This window comes from Engystomops pustulosus, chromosome 6, assembly GCF_040894005.1.
Source record: "Engystomops pustulosus chromosome 6, aEngPut4.maternal, whole genome shotgun sequence".
NCBI classification, from domain to species: Eukaryota; Metazoa; Chordata; class Amphibia; order Anura; family Leptodactylidae; genus Engystomops; species Engystomops pustulosus.
In genome coordinates, this window is record NC_092416.1 from 164,537,939 (window position 1) to 164,551,955 (window position 14,017).

The window sequence follows — 14,017 nt, forward strand, 5'->3', positions numbered from 1 at the left end:
GTTGTCAAGGGAAACTATATGAAAACCCACAATGATACCTGCAAATACCTTGATCTGTGTCCATGGCATGGGCTATACGTCTTCATGATAACGTTCCTATACAGAACTAGGGACAGGAAATAGTAGCGGCTTATGATTGGTTCACTCGGCACTAAAGGGAAATGGATGAGCCAATGAGAATATAGAGGCTGGAGTCTATATCTCAAAGGGATGAAGAGAGCAGAGAGCCAGGAGCATCCTGCATCCCAAGTAACCTCAGAAGACAGCACAGGGGTCTCCACCATCCACCAGCCACATATACATTGTCTCCTATGTGGAGGATGAGCCTCATGTAGCCTGGAAACTGCTTCTGCATCTTGGAGATTGCAATTACTTTTAGTGCCTGGTCCAGATCTGCATCTCAAGCTCCAACTCTTTCTTCATTTGTGGTCATCATACAGGACAAAGATCTTCTCAACTCTTGGTTAGACCTACTCTATGCAAGCTTGAAGTTCTGGTGGTGGCTCCTCTTTGATATACACTGTATCCGCAGGCTGCTCCCTGGACATTGGACACTTCCCTCAGGCTCTTCCTTGACTGCATAGTCATCTGCAAGCAACTGCATGAAGATGATGTCTTGTACCGAGCTCATCACTATGTGTCTACTGTCTGGCAAACAATTCCAGAAGGACAAACCCATCAAATCCCCTCCACAGCTCATCAATGACCAGGACCTGTCTATATTCAAGGATGTAAGTGAGCGTATAGTATTCCCAACATTCAATCCCAGATAGTTTGGCAGTGCGGAGGTTAACCCCCTCTCGCCTGCCGCTGCCTCACCCCCTTCTGCTTTTATTACTGGGAGATAATTGCCTTCTGCTTGTACCAATGCCATGTTATGCGGCTGCTAATTGGGAAGTGTGTCCTTATAGAAAGCGGCATATAGCGTCACAGTTCTGTTTAATAGAAGAGAATATGTATTTCTATAGGGAATATTGTCCCTAAATTATATTTACAATAAGACATTATTTACATATTCTGTAGCGCAATTTGTATGTATCCCTATTGCTTCCTGTACTAAGTGGGGTAACATATCATTTTGGTAAATTATGTATCTTCTGTATGTTCGGGTTATACAAAAACCCAGGTGGGACCGCAGTTAACCCTATCTAATACTAGGGTCCAGGAAGCTTTGATTGAAGGAAGGGTCCATGCACCTTTGTAACAAAAGATTTTTCGGGTTACCTGTCCCTGACCATTTATATACTGATCCCGAAATCAATATTGAGAGGTCCCCATTGCCACAACCTGTGTCGGTCAGTTATAGGATTTAACCAGGGCAAATATTTATTGGCTGGCTATGGTGGAATTTACACTGACCACCCACCCCCACAAAACCAGCACCCCCCCCCCCCACAGCGTGAGACCCCCAACAAATTAACTCCCCATATTTTGACTCTATTCAAAGTTGATTCCAATTACTCCGAAATTGCTCGATTCTGAGCGGAACGTAGATCCAAAAATGTTCAGATATGTAGACGGTTACAAACGCTGTGTCACTCCGGGGTATAATGTACAGTACATAGTGTATAAGCCTAGACCTCAAGATATGACAGATAAATATAAAAAATATGAACTTTTGAAAATACATTTTAATATCAACTTAGTTTATTGTATGAAAAATATGTTTTACTTTTACTAAATGAGGTACCATGCAATTTTAGTATGAAGTCAGACATATTTGCACAATGGAAAGTAAAATTGCTAGGTAGAACTTTGTGAATCCGGAGGCCGTGTAACCGGTCCAAAATATATCAAGGGGATTAACCTAAGGGCCAGGAAAGAGTTTCATGCATTTGATTTAATACATCATTATAATTTGAACAATATCTTCCTGTTTGATTGTTCATATTTCTTAAAGGGGTTTTCTGTGATCAGAACCCATTTTGATATAGCATGTTTTCTTAAAGGGGTAGTTCGGTCATAACAAGTCCCCTATCCTCAGGGTATAATCGGTATGTGGTTGATGGAAGTCAGACGCTAGGACTCTGCACTGATAATTTGGTCCTCTGATGGAGATGGAGTGGATGGCAAGGATGGAAAGGATAAAGAATGGAGTGAAAGGAGGATGGAGTTGATGGACAATGGAATAGGTGAAGGATGGAGTGGATAGAGGATGGAGTGGATGGAGGATGAAGTGGATGGAGAGGATTAAGTGGGTGGAGAGGATGGAAGATGAAGTGGATGGAGAAGTTGGAATGAATGAATAAAGGGTGGAATAGATAAAGGATGGAGTGGATGAATAATAATAATAATTCCTTTATTTATATAGTGCACACAGATTCTGCAGCACTGCACAGGGTTTGCCAAATTGGTCCCTGTCCCCAATGGGGCTCACAATCTAATCACCCTACCAGTATGTTTTGGAGTGTGGGAGGAAAGCAGAGGACCCGGAGGAAACCCACACAAACACGGAGAGAACATACAAACCCTTTGCAGATGTTTACCCTGGGACTTGAACTCAGATCCCCAGCCCTCCAAGCCACCGTGCCAGCCTTGATGAACGCTGTAATATACGGAGTAGATGGAGTGGATGAACGCTGTAATGTATGGAGTAGATTGGGGATGGAGTGTATGGAGAGGATTGAGTAGATGAAGGATCGAGTGCATGAGGGATCAAGTGGATGTAGAATGGAGTTGATGGAGGATGGAATGGGCAAAGGATTTAGTGGATGGAGTTAATGGAGTTGAAAATATTCCATAACTGTCTCTATTCTTATCCATGGCACCCTCTGCTTCCCACTCAGTCCACAACATAGCTACTGGATAACCAGATGCTTCCAAAACATTTCCTTTAAAGTTGCCTCAGAATAGGGAAGCTTATTTAGAAATATTGATTAATAAAATGCATTAGAGAGTCCCTACACTGGCCATCACTGGATGTGGAGGACCTGTCATATCCTTTCACTAAATTTCATTGGATACCATGTTATTCCTAATTTTTCCTATGATGGAGCTGAAGATGGGTCGGGCTTTTGCTTGGACAGGCTTGCATGTATTCTCAGTGGGTAGAAGGGAATAGCCACCCTCTGCCGCCAGTTTATCTCCATTTGCAGCAGTAAGGGTCCATAAAGCATTGATCCATTAGATGCTCGGCTGAGGTGTATCCGATATTTCTGCACTCTGTTTGCCCTTGTTCTGCTCTTCTTGAGGACCTTTGATTTAAAGGACAGCCGTGTAATTGGGAGGCTCTAGTAATGGAGATGTTGATTTGCATATTGTAACTAAGGAACAGATAGGGTCAGATGATGACAACCGCAGGGGCCACGGATGTGTAGCAATGTCACAGTCTGTAGAGTCATGTGTACATCTCATTGCATGTAGTATATGGGATCACAGTCTTCTGATTCATTGTACTGGTTCTTGGTGCAAATGTTATAGCAGGGCGTGAAGCTTTGTTGGTGTTTTAGTTTTGAATTAGCTAGTCCAAAAATTTTTGGGTAAATTCTAAATTCATCAGTTTCTTAGAAGTAAATTCAACATATTAATTGTTAATAATTGTCATACATTGTCAATAATTTTTTGGATCAATTGTAAAAGCAAATTTAAGAAACGTTCTAATATATCAGAGAAAATTGTCTTTCTCCACTTACTTGGCTCCTCTGATCCTCTTTCTTTCTTTCTTGATAGAAAATCTCTGCCAAATTCTGTCTTGTTGTCTTAAAGAGGTGTCATATTACATGGAAATCAATCAAGAGGGGAGGGGGAGACGTGACTCACAGCAGCTAGGTTTTGCTCAGAGACAACTGAACATAAGACAAAGGTGAAAGGAAGTGGAAAAGTTCACCTATGCCCTCTCCATAGGATAGATGGTACGCTGATCCATGAGATTGCTAGAGATTGCCATTTTGGCAGAATGGAGTGGTGTGGAATGGCTGAGCATGTGTATCACTTATTCATTGGTGTCAAAACTAACCATGGAAACAGAAATCTCTTTTAAAGGAAATCCATCATGATAATTTCTCTTGGTCCAATCAGATCGTTTGGGAGATCTTATAATCTGCTAGTCATTCCCAATTTTGCCAGGTTTTTAAAAGTTTTACAACAATCCTAGAAAATTTGGACAACTTGAAAGTATGTAGCCGTTTATCGTGCAACTGGTGCTGAGAGACAGGGTCCATTCTTCAGAGGATTTACTCAATAATGTCCAGATAATCTAATAAAGTATTGGAGTTCTCTTTCCAGGATAGTTTTATACAAGAATTTACTTGTGCAGCTGATGCCGGCGACGTCTTTCTCATCCATTTCTCATGAAGCTAGTTTGCTTCCTGGAGGCATTTTGGATTCTACATTTTAGGCACTGGAGATGCTAAAACCAACGTATTTAACTTTTTCATTCTACCTTCTCCTGCGGGAAACGCAGTGTTAGTTTTCTGAGCAAATGCATCACACAACAGGATCATCCAATATTCATGAGGAATCACTTTAGATTTTAGGGTCTGCAGGATTCAGTACAAAGTTTTGCAGTAATGTTTACCGCTTTGCCATCCTGGTGCCTCCTGGTACAGGACATGCATGCTCAGCTGGTCTCTTAAGGAAACTGCTGCTTCTACTTTAGGTCGAACTCCTTTTTTTAGGTCATTTAGCCATCAGGGCAAACCTCAAAATTTGCAACCTTCTTCCAAGTTTCTGTTGAAAGCGGCCTTCACAATACACATCTCAGCTACTGCAAAACTTTGTGCACGGAAGACCCAGACACACATACACACCCGCACACTCCACTGCTATGCACAGCCCCTCCGCTCTTCTCACTGACCCGACTGTTGCAAGAGTGAAGAGAAGAGGGTGCACGGTCTATGCAGGCTCCCCAACCACTACAATGCCACACCAGTCCTTACAAGGACCCTGCCTCCTAGTCACTTGGCCATTCTTTTTTGTTGGCTCAGCAACTATTCCTGAGTCTTCCTGTCCTGGCATTACCCTTCTTTGGACTAGCAGCAGGATCTCGCTTTCTGCGTTGCATGGGATGCATCAGATTTTACCCTGTTGGTTGTGGTGCGCTATAAAGGCATCCTCCATCTACTTTTAGAGACCCTTTAAATGCCTGTGCTAGGGATATAGCATCTCAATGGTCACCAACTGTTCAATAAATGTTGCAAAAATGAATAGCACTAGTGAATACGAGAAACTTTTCCCAGAAAAGGGCTTCCTTCTCCACTTACTTTGACACTTATCCATCCTCCCTTCTCCCTTATTTATCCGATCTTTTCTGAAATCTCTGCTGAATTCCATCTTGCTGGCAAGACCAGAAGTAGATCGCTGAGACGTCAGATTACAGCCTTGATATGTAGGCCTTATATATTCTGTGAATAGATGGGGAAAATGGCAAGTGAATGCAACTCTCCAGTCCCTAGGCCCAACGGAACCATGAATCAAGCATCCATCGGGGCGACTCACTACCACCCTGTACTAGCTTTCTCCAACTTATTTTCCTACAAAGCTCCCTACAGGCCGAACATTGAAAAATCCTAATTTTCTATTATTTATTCCTTTCATGTACAACTTATAGAGTTTTGGGCTCAATGGATTGTATAAAACCAGTACTTTCTGTATGTTGGCACATTTGCAGATCTATCTGTATATTGCTCGCTACTATGAGGGACCAATGACCTTTCTGTAAGTACAGACCTGTTACGACACAAATACTTTTTATTAAATACTTTTCTTTTTTTTTACAGATATTCCGAAGAGCAGATAAAAATGGTGAGTAACAAATGGGTTTTCAAAAATTCAATGTGTTTCAATTTTTCCATTATTCTGTATGTCAATTGGAAGTGTCCTGCCATATTTGACAAGACCTGGTGCTCTTGGCTGGATAGCAGGGCTACATCACTTACTACAGGCACTCTATTCCCATTGCTTGAAATTGTATTGGCGTCTTGTGGACATCAATACAGTTTGAGGGAATGTTCACATAACAGAATATCTCTCTCCCATTGAAATCAGTCGCTGCTGAGTCTTTATTTACGTGCGTGGCTCTATATGGATTACCCCCGAAATATAGGCAACTTGCCACTCAAACAATTGTCCAACAATGGATTTTGACCCATCATTTAACACTGATTTTCATGTCAGGTAATGCCATGGGAAGGGAGCCTCAAACACACAAGGATGATATAAATCGGCCAGTTTCCATCCCTAAACATTCAGGAGAAATAAGATGAAGGATCTGTTGTGCGGAGCAGCTTGTAGTAAGTTTCTTGCGCTCCTGCTCTCTCTCTGCTTCTTGTACTGGATGGCAAGGAGAACAGATGGCTCTGTAGACAATCCCAGCAAGACACCAATGCTCTGGCAGTACCCTAATAAACCCAGGAAGCGCCTGTCACGCCGAATGTTCCCTGTTGTGCACCATTTTGTATCCGCCTGTTATTAGTGACTCTTTCGATGCCTGATCATAAAATATTATTAGAAACTGGATGAAGTGCAACCATAAAATACACATCACACAGGACATAATTGTGATTGAGACACTGCTGCTCAACACAGCCATATACGAATGTCAGACACTAAGCGTCACTTTATAAGGTAAAATCTCATAGACAAATATCCTAAAAAAGACCTTTCAGCAAGTAAGAGCATGATTCTTCTCTGTGACCATGTGTTCTCTCATGTTTTCATAGACCCATTTACCTTAGACTGTAAGCTCTTGTGTCACCCCCTCATAGACTGTAAGTTCTTGTGTCACCCCCTCATCCTCATAGACTGTAAGCTCTTGTGTCACCCCCTCATCCTCATAGACTGTAAGCTCTGGTGTCACCCCCTCATCCTCATAGACTGTAAGCTCGTGTCACCCCCTCATCCTCATAGATTGTAAGCTCTTGTGTCACCCCCCATCCTCATAGACTGTAAGCTCTTGTGTCACCCCCTCATCCTCATAGACTGTAAGCTCTTGTGTCACCTCCTCATCCTCATAGATTGTAAGCTGTGTCACCCCTCATCCTTATAGACTGTAAGCTCTTGAGTCACCCCCTCATCCTCATAGACTGTAAGCTCTTGTGTCACCCCCTCATCCTCATAGACTGTAAGCTCTTGTGCCACCCCCTCATCCTCATAGACTGTAAGCTCTTGCCACCCCCTCATCCTCATAGACTGTAAGCTCTTGTCACCCCCTCATCCTCATAGACTGTAAGCTCTTGTGTCACCCCCTCATCCTCATAGACTGTAAGCTCTTGTGTCACCCCTCAACCTAATAGACTGTAAGCTCTTGTGCCACCCCCTCATCCTCATAGACTGCAAGCTCTTGTCACCCCCTCATCCTCATAGACTGTAAGCTCTTGTGTCACCCCCTCATCCTCATAGACTGTAAGCTCTTGTATCTCCCCCCTCATCCTCATAGACTGTAAGCTCTTGTGTCACCCCCTCATCCTCATAGACTGTAAGCTCTTGTGTCACCTCCTCATCCTCATAGACTGTAAGCTCTTGTCACCCCCTCATCCTCATAGACTGTAAGCTCTTGTGTCATCCCCCTCATCCTCATAGACTGTAAGCTCTTGTGTCCCCCCTTATCCTCATAGACTGTAAGCTCTTGCGTCACCCCCTCATCCTCATAGACTGTAAGCTCTTGTGTCACCTCCTCATCCTCATAGACTGTAAGCGCTTGTGTCACCTCCTCATCCTCATAGACTGTAAGCTCTTGTGTTGCCCCCTCATCATCATAGACTGTAAGCTCTTGTGTCACCCCCTCATCCTCATAGACTGTAAGCTCTTGTGTCACCTCCTCATCCTCATAGACTGTAAGCTCTTGTGTCACCCCCTCATCCTCATAGACTCCAAGCTCTTGTTTCACCCCCTCATCCTCATAGACTGTAAGCTCGTGTGTCACCTCCTCATCCTCATAGACTGTAAGCTCTTGTATCTCCCCCCTCATCCTCATAGACTGTAAGCTCTTGTGTCACCCCCTCATCCTCATAGACTGTAAGCTCTTGTGTCACCTCCTCATCCTCATAGACTGTAAGCTCTTGTGTCACCCCTCATCCTCATAGACTGTAAGCTCTTGTGTCACCCCTTCATCCTCATAGACTGTAAGCTCTTTTGTTGCCCCCTCATCATCATAGACTGTAAGCTCTTGTGTCACCCCCTCATCCTCATAGACTGTAAGCTCTTGTGTCACCTCCTCATCCTCATAGACTGTAAGCTCTTGTGTCACCACCTCATCCTCATAGACTGTAAGCTCTTGTGTCACCCCCTCATCCTCATAGACTGTAAGCTCTTGTGTCACCCCCTCATCCTCATAGACTGTAAGCTCTTGTGTCACCCCTCATCCTCATAGACTGTAAGCTCTTGTGTCACCCCTTCATCCTCATAGACTGTAAGCTCTTGTGTCACCCCTCATCCTCATAGACTGTAAGCTCTTGTGTCACCCCCTCATCCTCATAGACTGTAAGCTCTTGTGTCACCCCCCTCATCCTCATAGACTGTAAGCTCTTGTGTCCCCCCTCATCCTCATAGACTGTAAGCTCTTGTGTCACCCCCTCATCCTCATAGACTGTAAGCTCTTGTGCCACCCCCTCATCCTCATAGACTGTAAGCTCTTGTCACCCCCTCATCCTCATAGACTGTAAGCTCTTGTGTCACCCCTCATCCTCACAGACTGTAAGCTCTTGTGTCACCCCCTCATCCTCATAGACTGTAAGCTCTTGTGTCACCCCCTCATCCTCATAGACTGTAAGCTCTTGTGTCACCCCTCATCCTCATAGACTGTAAGCTCTTGTGTCACCCCCTCATCCTCATAGACTGTAAGCTCTTGTGTCACCCCTCATCCTCATAGACTGTAAGCTCTTGTGTCACCCCCTCATCCTCATAGAGTGTAAGCGCTTGTGTCACCCCTCATCCTCATAGACTGTAAGCTCTTGTGTCACCCCCTCATCCTCATAGACTGTAAGCTCTTGTGTCACCTCCTCATCCTCATAGACTGTAAGCGCTTGTGTCACCTCCTCATCCTCATAGACTGTAAGCTCTTGTGTCACCCCTCATCCTCATAGACTGTAAGCTCTTGTGTCAATCCTCATCCTCATAGACTGTAAGCTCTTGTGTCACACCCTCATCCTCATAGACTGTAAGCTCTTGTGTCACCTCCTCATCCTCATAGACTGTAAGCGCTTGTGTCACCTCCTCATCCTCATAGACTGTAAGCTCTTGTGTCCCCCCATCCTCATAGACTGTAAGCTCTTGTGTCACCCCCTCATCCTCATAGACGGTAAGTTCTTGTGTCACCCCTCATCCTCATAGACTGTAAGCTCTTGTGTCACCCCCTCATCCTCATAGACTGTAAGCTCTTGTGTCACCCCCTCATCCTCATAGACTGTAAGCTCTTGTGTCACCCCCTCATCCTCATAGACTGTAAGCTCTTGTGTCACCCCTCATCCTCATAGACTGTAAGCTCTTGTGTCACCCCCTCATCCTCATAGACTGTAAGCTCTTGTGTCACCCCTCATCCTCATAGACTGTAAGCTCTTGTGTCACCCCCTCATCCTCATAGAGTGTAAGCGCTTGTGTCACCCCTCATCCTCATAGACTGTAAGCTCTTGTGTCACCCCCTCATCCTCATAGACTGTAAGCTCTTGTGTCACCTCCTCATCCTCATAGACTGTAAGCGCTTGTGTCACCTCCTCATCCTCATAGACTGTAAGCTCTTGTGTCACCCCTCATCCTCATAGACTGTAAGCTCTTGTGTCACTCCTCATCCTCATAGACTGTAAGCTCTTGTGTCACCTCCTCATCCTCATAGACTGTAAGCGCTTGTGTCACCTCCTCATCCTCATAGACTGTAAGCTCTTGTGTCACCCCCTCATCCTCATAGACTGTAAGCTCTTGTGTCACTCCTCATCCTCATAGACTGTAAGCTCTTGTGTCACTCCTCATCCTCATAGACTGTAAGCTCTTGTGTCACCTCCTCATCCTCATAGACTGTAAGCTCTTGTGTCCCCCCTCATCCTCATAGACTGTAAGCTCTTGTGTCACCCCCTCATCCTCATAGACTGTAAGCTCTTGTGTCACCCCCTCATCCTCATAGACTGTAAGCTCTTGTGTCACCCCCTCATCCTCATAGACTGTAAGCTCTTGTGTCACCCCTCATCCTCACAGACTGTAAGCTCTTGTGTCACCCCCTCATCCTCATAGACTGTAAGCTCTTGTGTCACCCCCTCATCCTCATAGACTGTAAGCTCTTGTGTCACCCCTCATCCTCATAGACTGTAAGCTCTTGTGTCACCCCCTCATCCTCATAGACTGTAAGCTCTTGTGTCACCCCTCATCCTCATAGACTGTAAGCTCTTGTGTCACCCCCTCATCCTCATAGAGTGTAAGCGCTTGTGTCACCCCTCATCCTCATAGACTGTAAGCTCTTGTGTCACCCCCTCATCCTCATAGACTGTAAGCTCTTGTGTCACCTCCTCATCCTCATAGACTGTAAGCGCTTGTGTCACCTCCTCATCCTCATAGACTGTAAGCTCTTGTGTCACCCCTCATCCTCATAGACTGTAAGCTCTTGTGCCACCCCCTCATCCTCATAGACTGTAAGCTCTTGTCACCCCCTCATCCTCATAGACTGTAAGCTCTTGTGTCACCCCTCATCCTCACAGACTGTAAGCTCTTGTGTCACCCCCTCATCCTCATAGACTGTAAGCTCTTGTGTCACCCCCTCATCCTCATAGACTGTAAGCTCTTGTGTCACCCCTCATCCTCATAGACTGTAAGCTCTTGTGTCACCCCCTCATCCTCATAGACTGTAAGCTCTTGTGTCACCCCTCATCCTCATAGACTGTAAGCTCTTGTGTCACCCCCTCATCCTCATAGAGTGTAAGCGCTTGTGTCACCCCTCATCCTCATAGACTGTAAGCTCTTGTGTCACCCCCTCATCCTCATAGACTGTAAGCTCTTGTGTCACCTCCTCATCCTCATAGACTGTAAGCGCTTGTGTCACCTCCTCATCCTCATAGACTGTAAGCTCTTGTGTCACCCCTCATCCTCATAGACTGTAAGCTCTTGTGTCACTCCTCATCCTCATAGACTGTAAGCTCTTGTGTCACCTCCTCATCCTCATAGACTGTAAGCGCTTGTGTCACCTCCTCATCCTCATAGACTGTAAGCTCTTGTGTCACACCCTTATCCTCATAGACTGTAAGCTCTTGTGTCACCTCCTCATCCTCATAGACTGTAAGCGCTTGTGTCACCTCCTCATCCTCATAGACTGTAAGCTCTTGTGTCCCCCCAACCTCATAGACTGTAAGCTCTTGTGTCACCCCCTCATCCTCATAGACGGTAAGTTCTTGTGTCACCCCTCATCCTCATAGACTGTAAGCTCTTGTGTCACCCCCTCATCCTCATAGACTGTAGGCTCTTGTGTCACCCCCTCATCCTCATAGACTGTAAGCTCTTGTGTCACCCCCTCATCCTCATAGACTGTAAGCTCTTGTGTCACCCCTCATCCTCATAGACTGTAAGCTCTTGTGTCACCCCCTCATCCTCATAGACTGTAAGCTCTTGTGTCACCCCTCATCCTCATAGACTGTAAGCTCTTGTGTCACCCCCTCATCCTCATAGAGTGTAAGCGCTTGTGTCACCCCTCATCCTCATAGACTGTAAGCTCTTGTGTCACCCCCTCATCCTCATAGACTGTAAGCTCTTGTGTCACCTCCTCATCCTCATAGACTGTAAGCGCTTGTGTCACCTCCTCATCCTCATAGACTGTAAGCTCTTGTGTCACCCCTCATCCTCATAGACTGTAAGCTCTTGTGTCACTCCTCATCCTCATAGACTGTAAGCTCTTGTGTCACCTCCTCATCCTCATAGACTGTAAGCGCTTGTGTCACCTCCTCATCCTCATAGACTGTAAGCTCTTGTGTCACCCCCTCATCCTCATAGACTGTAAGCTCTTGTGTCACCTCCTCATCCTCATAGACTGTAAGCTCTTGTGTCACTCCTCATCCTCATAGACTGTAAGCTCTTGTGTCACCTCCTCATCCTCATAGACTGTAAGCGCTTGTGTCACCTCCTCATCCTCATAGACTGTAAGCTCTTGTGTCACCCCTCATCCTCATAGACTGTAAGCTCTTGTGTCACCCCCTCATCCTCATAGACTGTAAGCTCTTGTGTCACCCCCTCATCCTCATAGACTGTAAGCTCTTGTGTTTATGTTGAACATGGCCAGGAGGTGGTTCCCACACAGGTGAATAATTACACTTAGTGAAATATGACTTTCTAATGAATTGATCACATATGTTTGTGCATTCCATAAGATGATAAATTGATGCACTATTGTCTAAATACTGTAAATGTAATCAGTGATGCACATAGTGTTTATATTGTGTATTGATGCAATATTTACTCTTGGTATGATGTCACTACACTGTGAGTACAGGCGGTCCCCTACTTAAGGACACTCGACTTACTTATGTTTAGATAGATAGAAGAAATAGATAGAAAAGATAGATACATTGAAGAAACAGATAAATAGAAGAGCTACATAGACGTGATATAAAGATCCATGACTTGTAATAATAAATGTTCAGTGTATTTTAATTTATTTAACATCCGTTTTTCAATGGAGATAAATGGAAATGCTGACGGTAGTGTAATCTTACAAAAGTGTGTAGAGACAAACCCCATGTAATACATCCTTTCCCCTGTAGGGGCGCTGCAGGGAAAATAAATGTGCATTGTTCTGTACACCAGCTCTCCTGAGGTTTACATACAGTAGGTTGTAACTAAAATGATGTAAATCTATACAGACCTTCTCCATAATCCCCCCTGTAAGACCACTGTCAGGTGTCTTCTGTTACATCTACCTCACCTTAGTACTATGATACTCTACTACATTAGAATTTATCATAAATTAAAGGGGTCGTCCCCAAGTGCTGTAACAATCAGGTGTCCGGGCCCAGAGCCAGATGGTGCTATATGTGTTGGGCAGGTGCAGTCACTTTTCTTCTATAGAAGTGAATAGATGCCCAACAATTATTTGATGACAGGTGGACCTCCATGTGTGGAAACAGTAAGTGTCCATCCGCTAGAGTCTCCAGACCTCTGATCACCTCAAGGATAAGCACCACACAATTATATGGCAAAACATGTTGCCCTGTAGCCCACCAAACCTGCTCTGCTTTCTCCAACGTTGACTACTTACCTTGGCCATCTACCATCATACACCTTACTTCTGCTGTGGCCAGGAAGTCTTCTGTACTCATCACAACCATCATTGGTGCCTTAGCCAAAACCGTGTCTGGGGTCAATACTTCAACCACTAAGATTTGTGCCACCCAGGTGACTATAATACCTTGAAAAATAACGCACCAACCAATGGACCTCCAAACTCTATTTCCAGGGTCACATGGTGTCGTTGGTTGAAGCCCCATCCCTCCTCCTTACTTATGATTCTCTCTATTTCACGGCTGAAACATTTTTGCAAAAATTGGCACTGAGTTTCTGTCCACAGTTATGAATACTCAAAAATAGCCAAAAATGTGACAAAAAGTCTCATGTGAATACAAGCTGTAGACTGGACCAGATGGGGTTAGGGGGTCTTCTCCTATCAGGTTTTTATAGCTGAGCTTTATGAGCTGTGACCATGTGTGGGAGATGGATCCTGATGAATCATTACTGTCTAATTACTTGTATGTGATGTGTGTCTCCCGCAGATGACGGGAAACTCTCCTTTGAAGAATTCCAGAGTTATTTTTCTGATGGGGTTCTGAATCAGGAGGAACTGAAGAAAATGTTCATCCGGATAGACAGTCAGCAATCCAAGTGAGTAATGGAGAGAGGAACATTACAACTTGGCACATTATAGGGAACATATGTGGTAGGGACAGTGGTGGCGAACCTATGGCACGGGTGCCAGATGTGGCACTCAGAGCCCTATCTATGGGCACTTAGGCCATCACTCCAGGACAGAGTTCACCAAACACTGAATCTTATTGCAGTCCCAGGCAAATTAAGAGATGCTGCTCTCAGCGCTATTCAACACTTTATTGGCTGTTTG

At 44.7% G+C, this 14,017-nt stretch overlaps 1 protein-coding gene across 2 annotated transcripts in view; it reads left to right on the forward strand.

The window, feature by feature from the left end:
• Positions 1 to 191: 191 nt before the first annotated feature.
• Positions 192 to 14,017, forward strand: part of NECAB3 (N-terminal EF-hand calcium binding protein 3) — a 75,496-nt gene continuing 61,670 nt past the window's right edge. The window contains exons 1-3 of one of the 2 annotated variants that reach the window (XM_072112199.1): positions 192 to 731; positions 5,718 to 5,742; positions 13,674 to 13,782. In XM_072112199.1, the coding sequence (XP_071968300.1) occupies positions 603 to 731; positions 5,718 to 5,742; positions 13,674 to 13,782 (263 nt within the window). In that variant the 5' untranslated portion in view covers positions 192 to 602. The remainder of the gene's footprint in view (positions 732 to 5,717; positions 5,743 to 13,673; positions 13,783 to 14,017) is intronic. The other variant, XM_072112200.1, reaches the window with a different exon arrangement.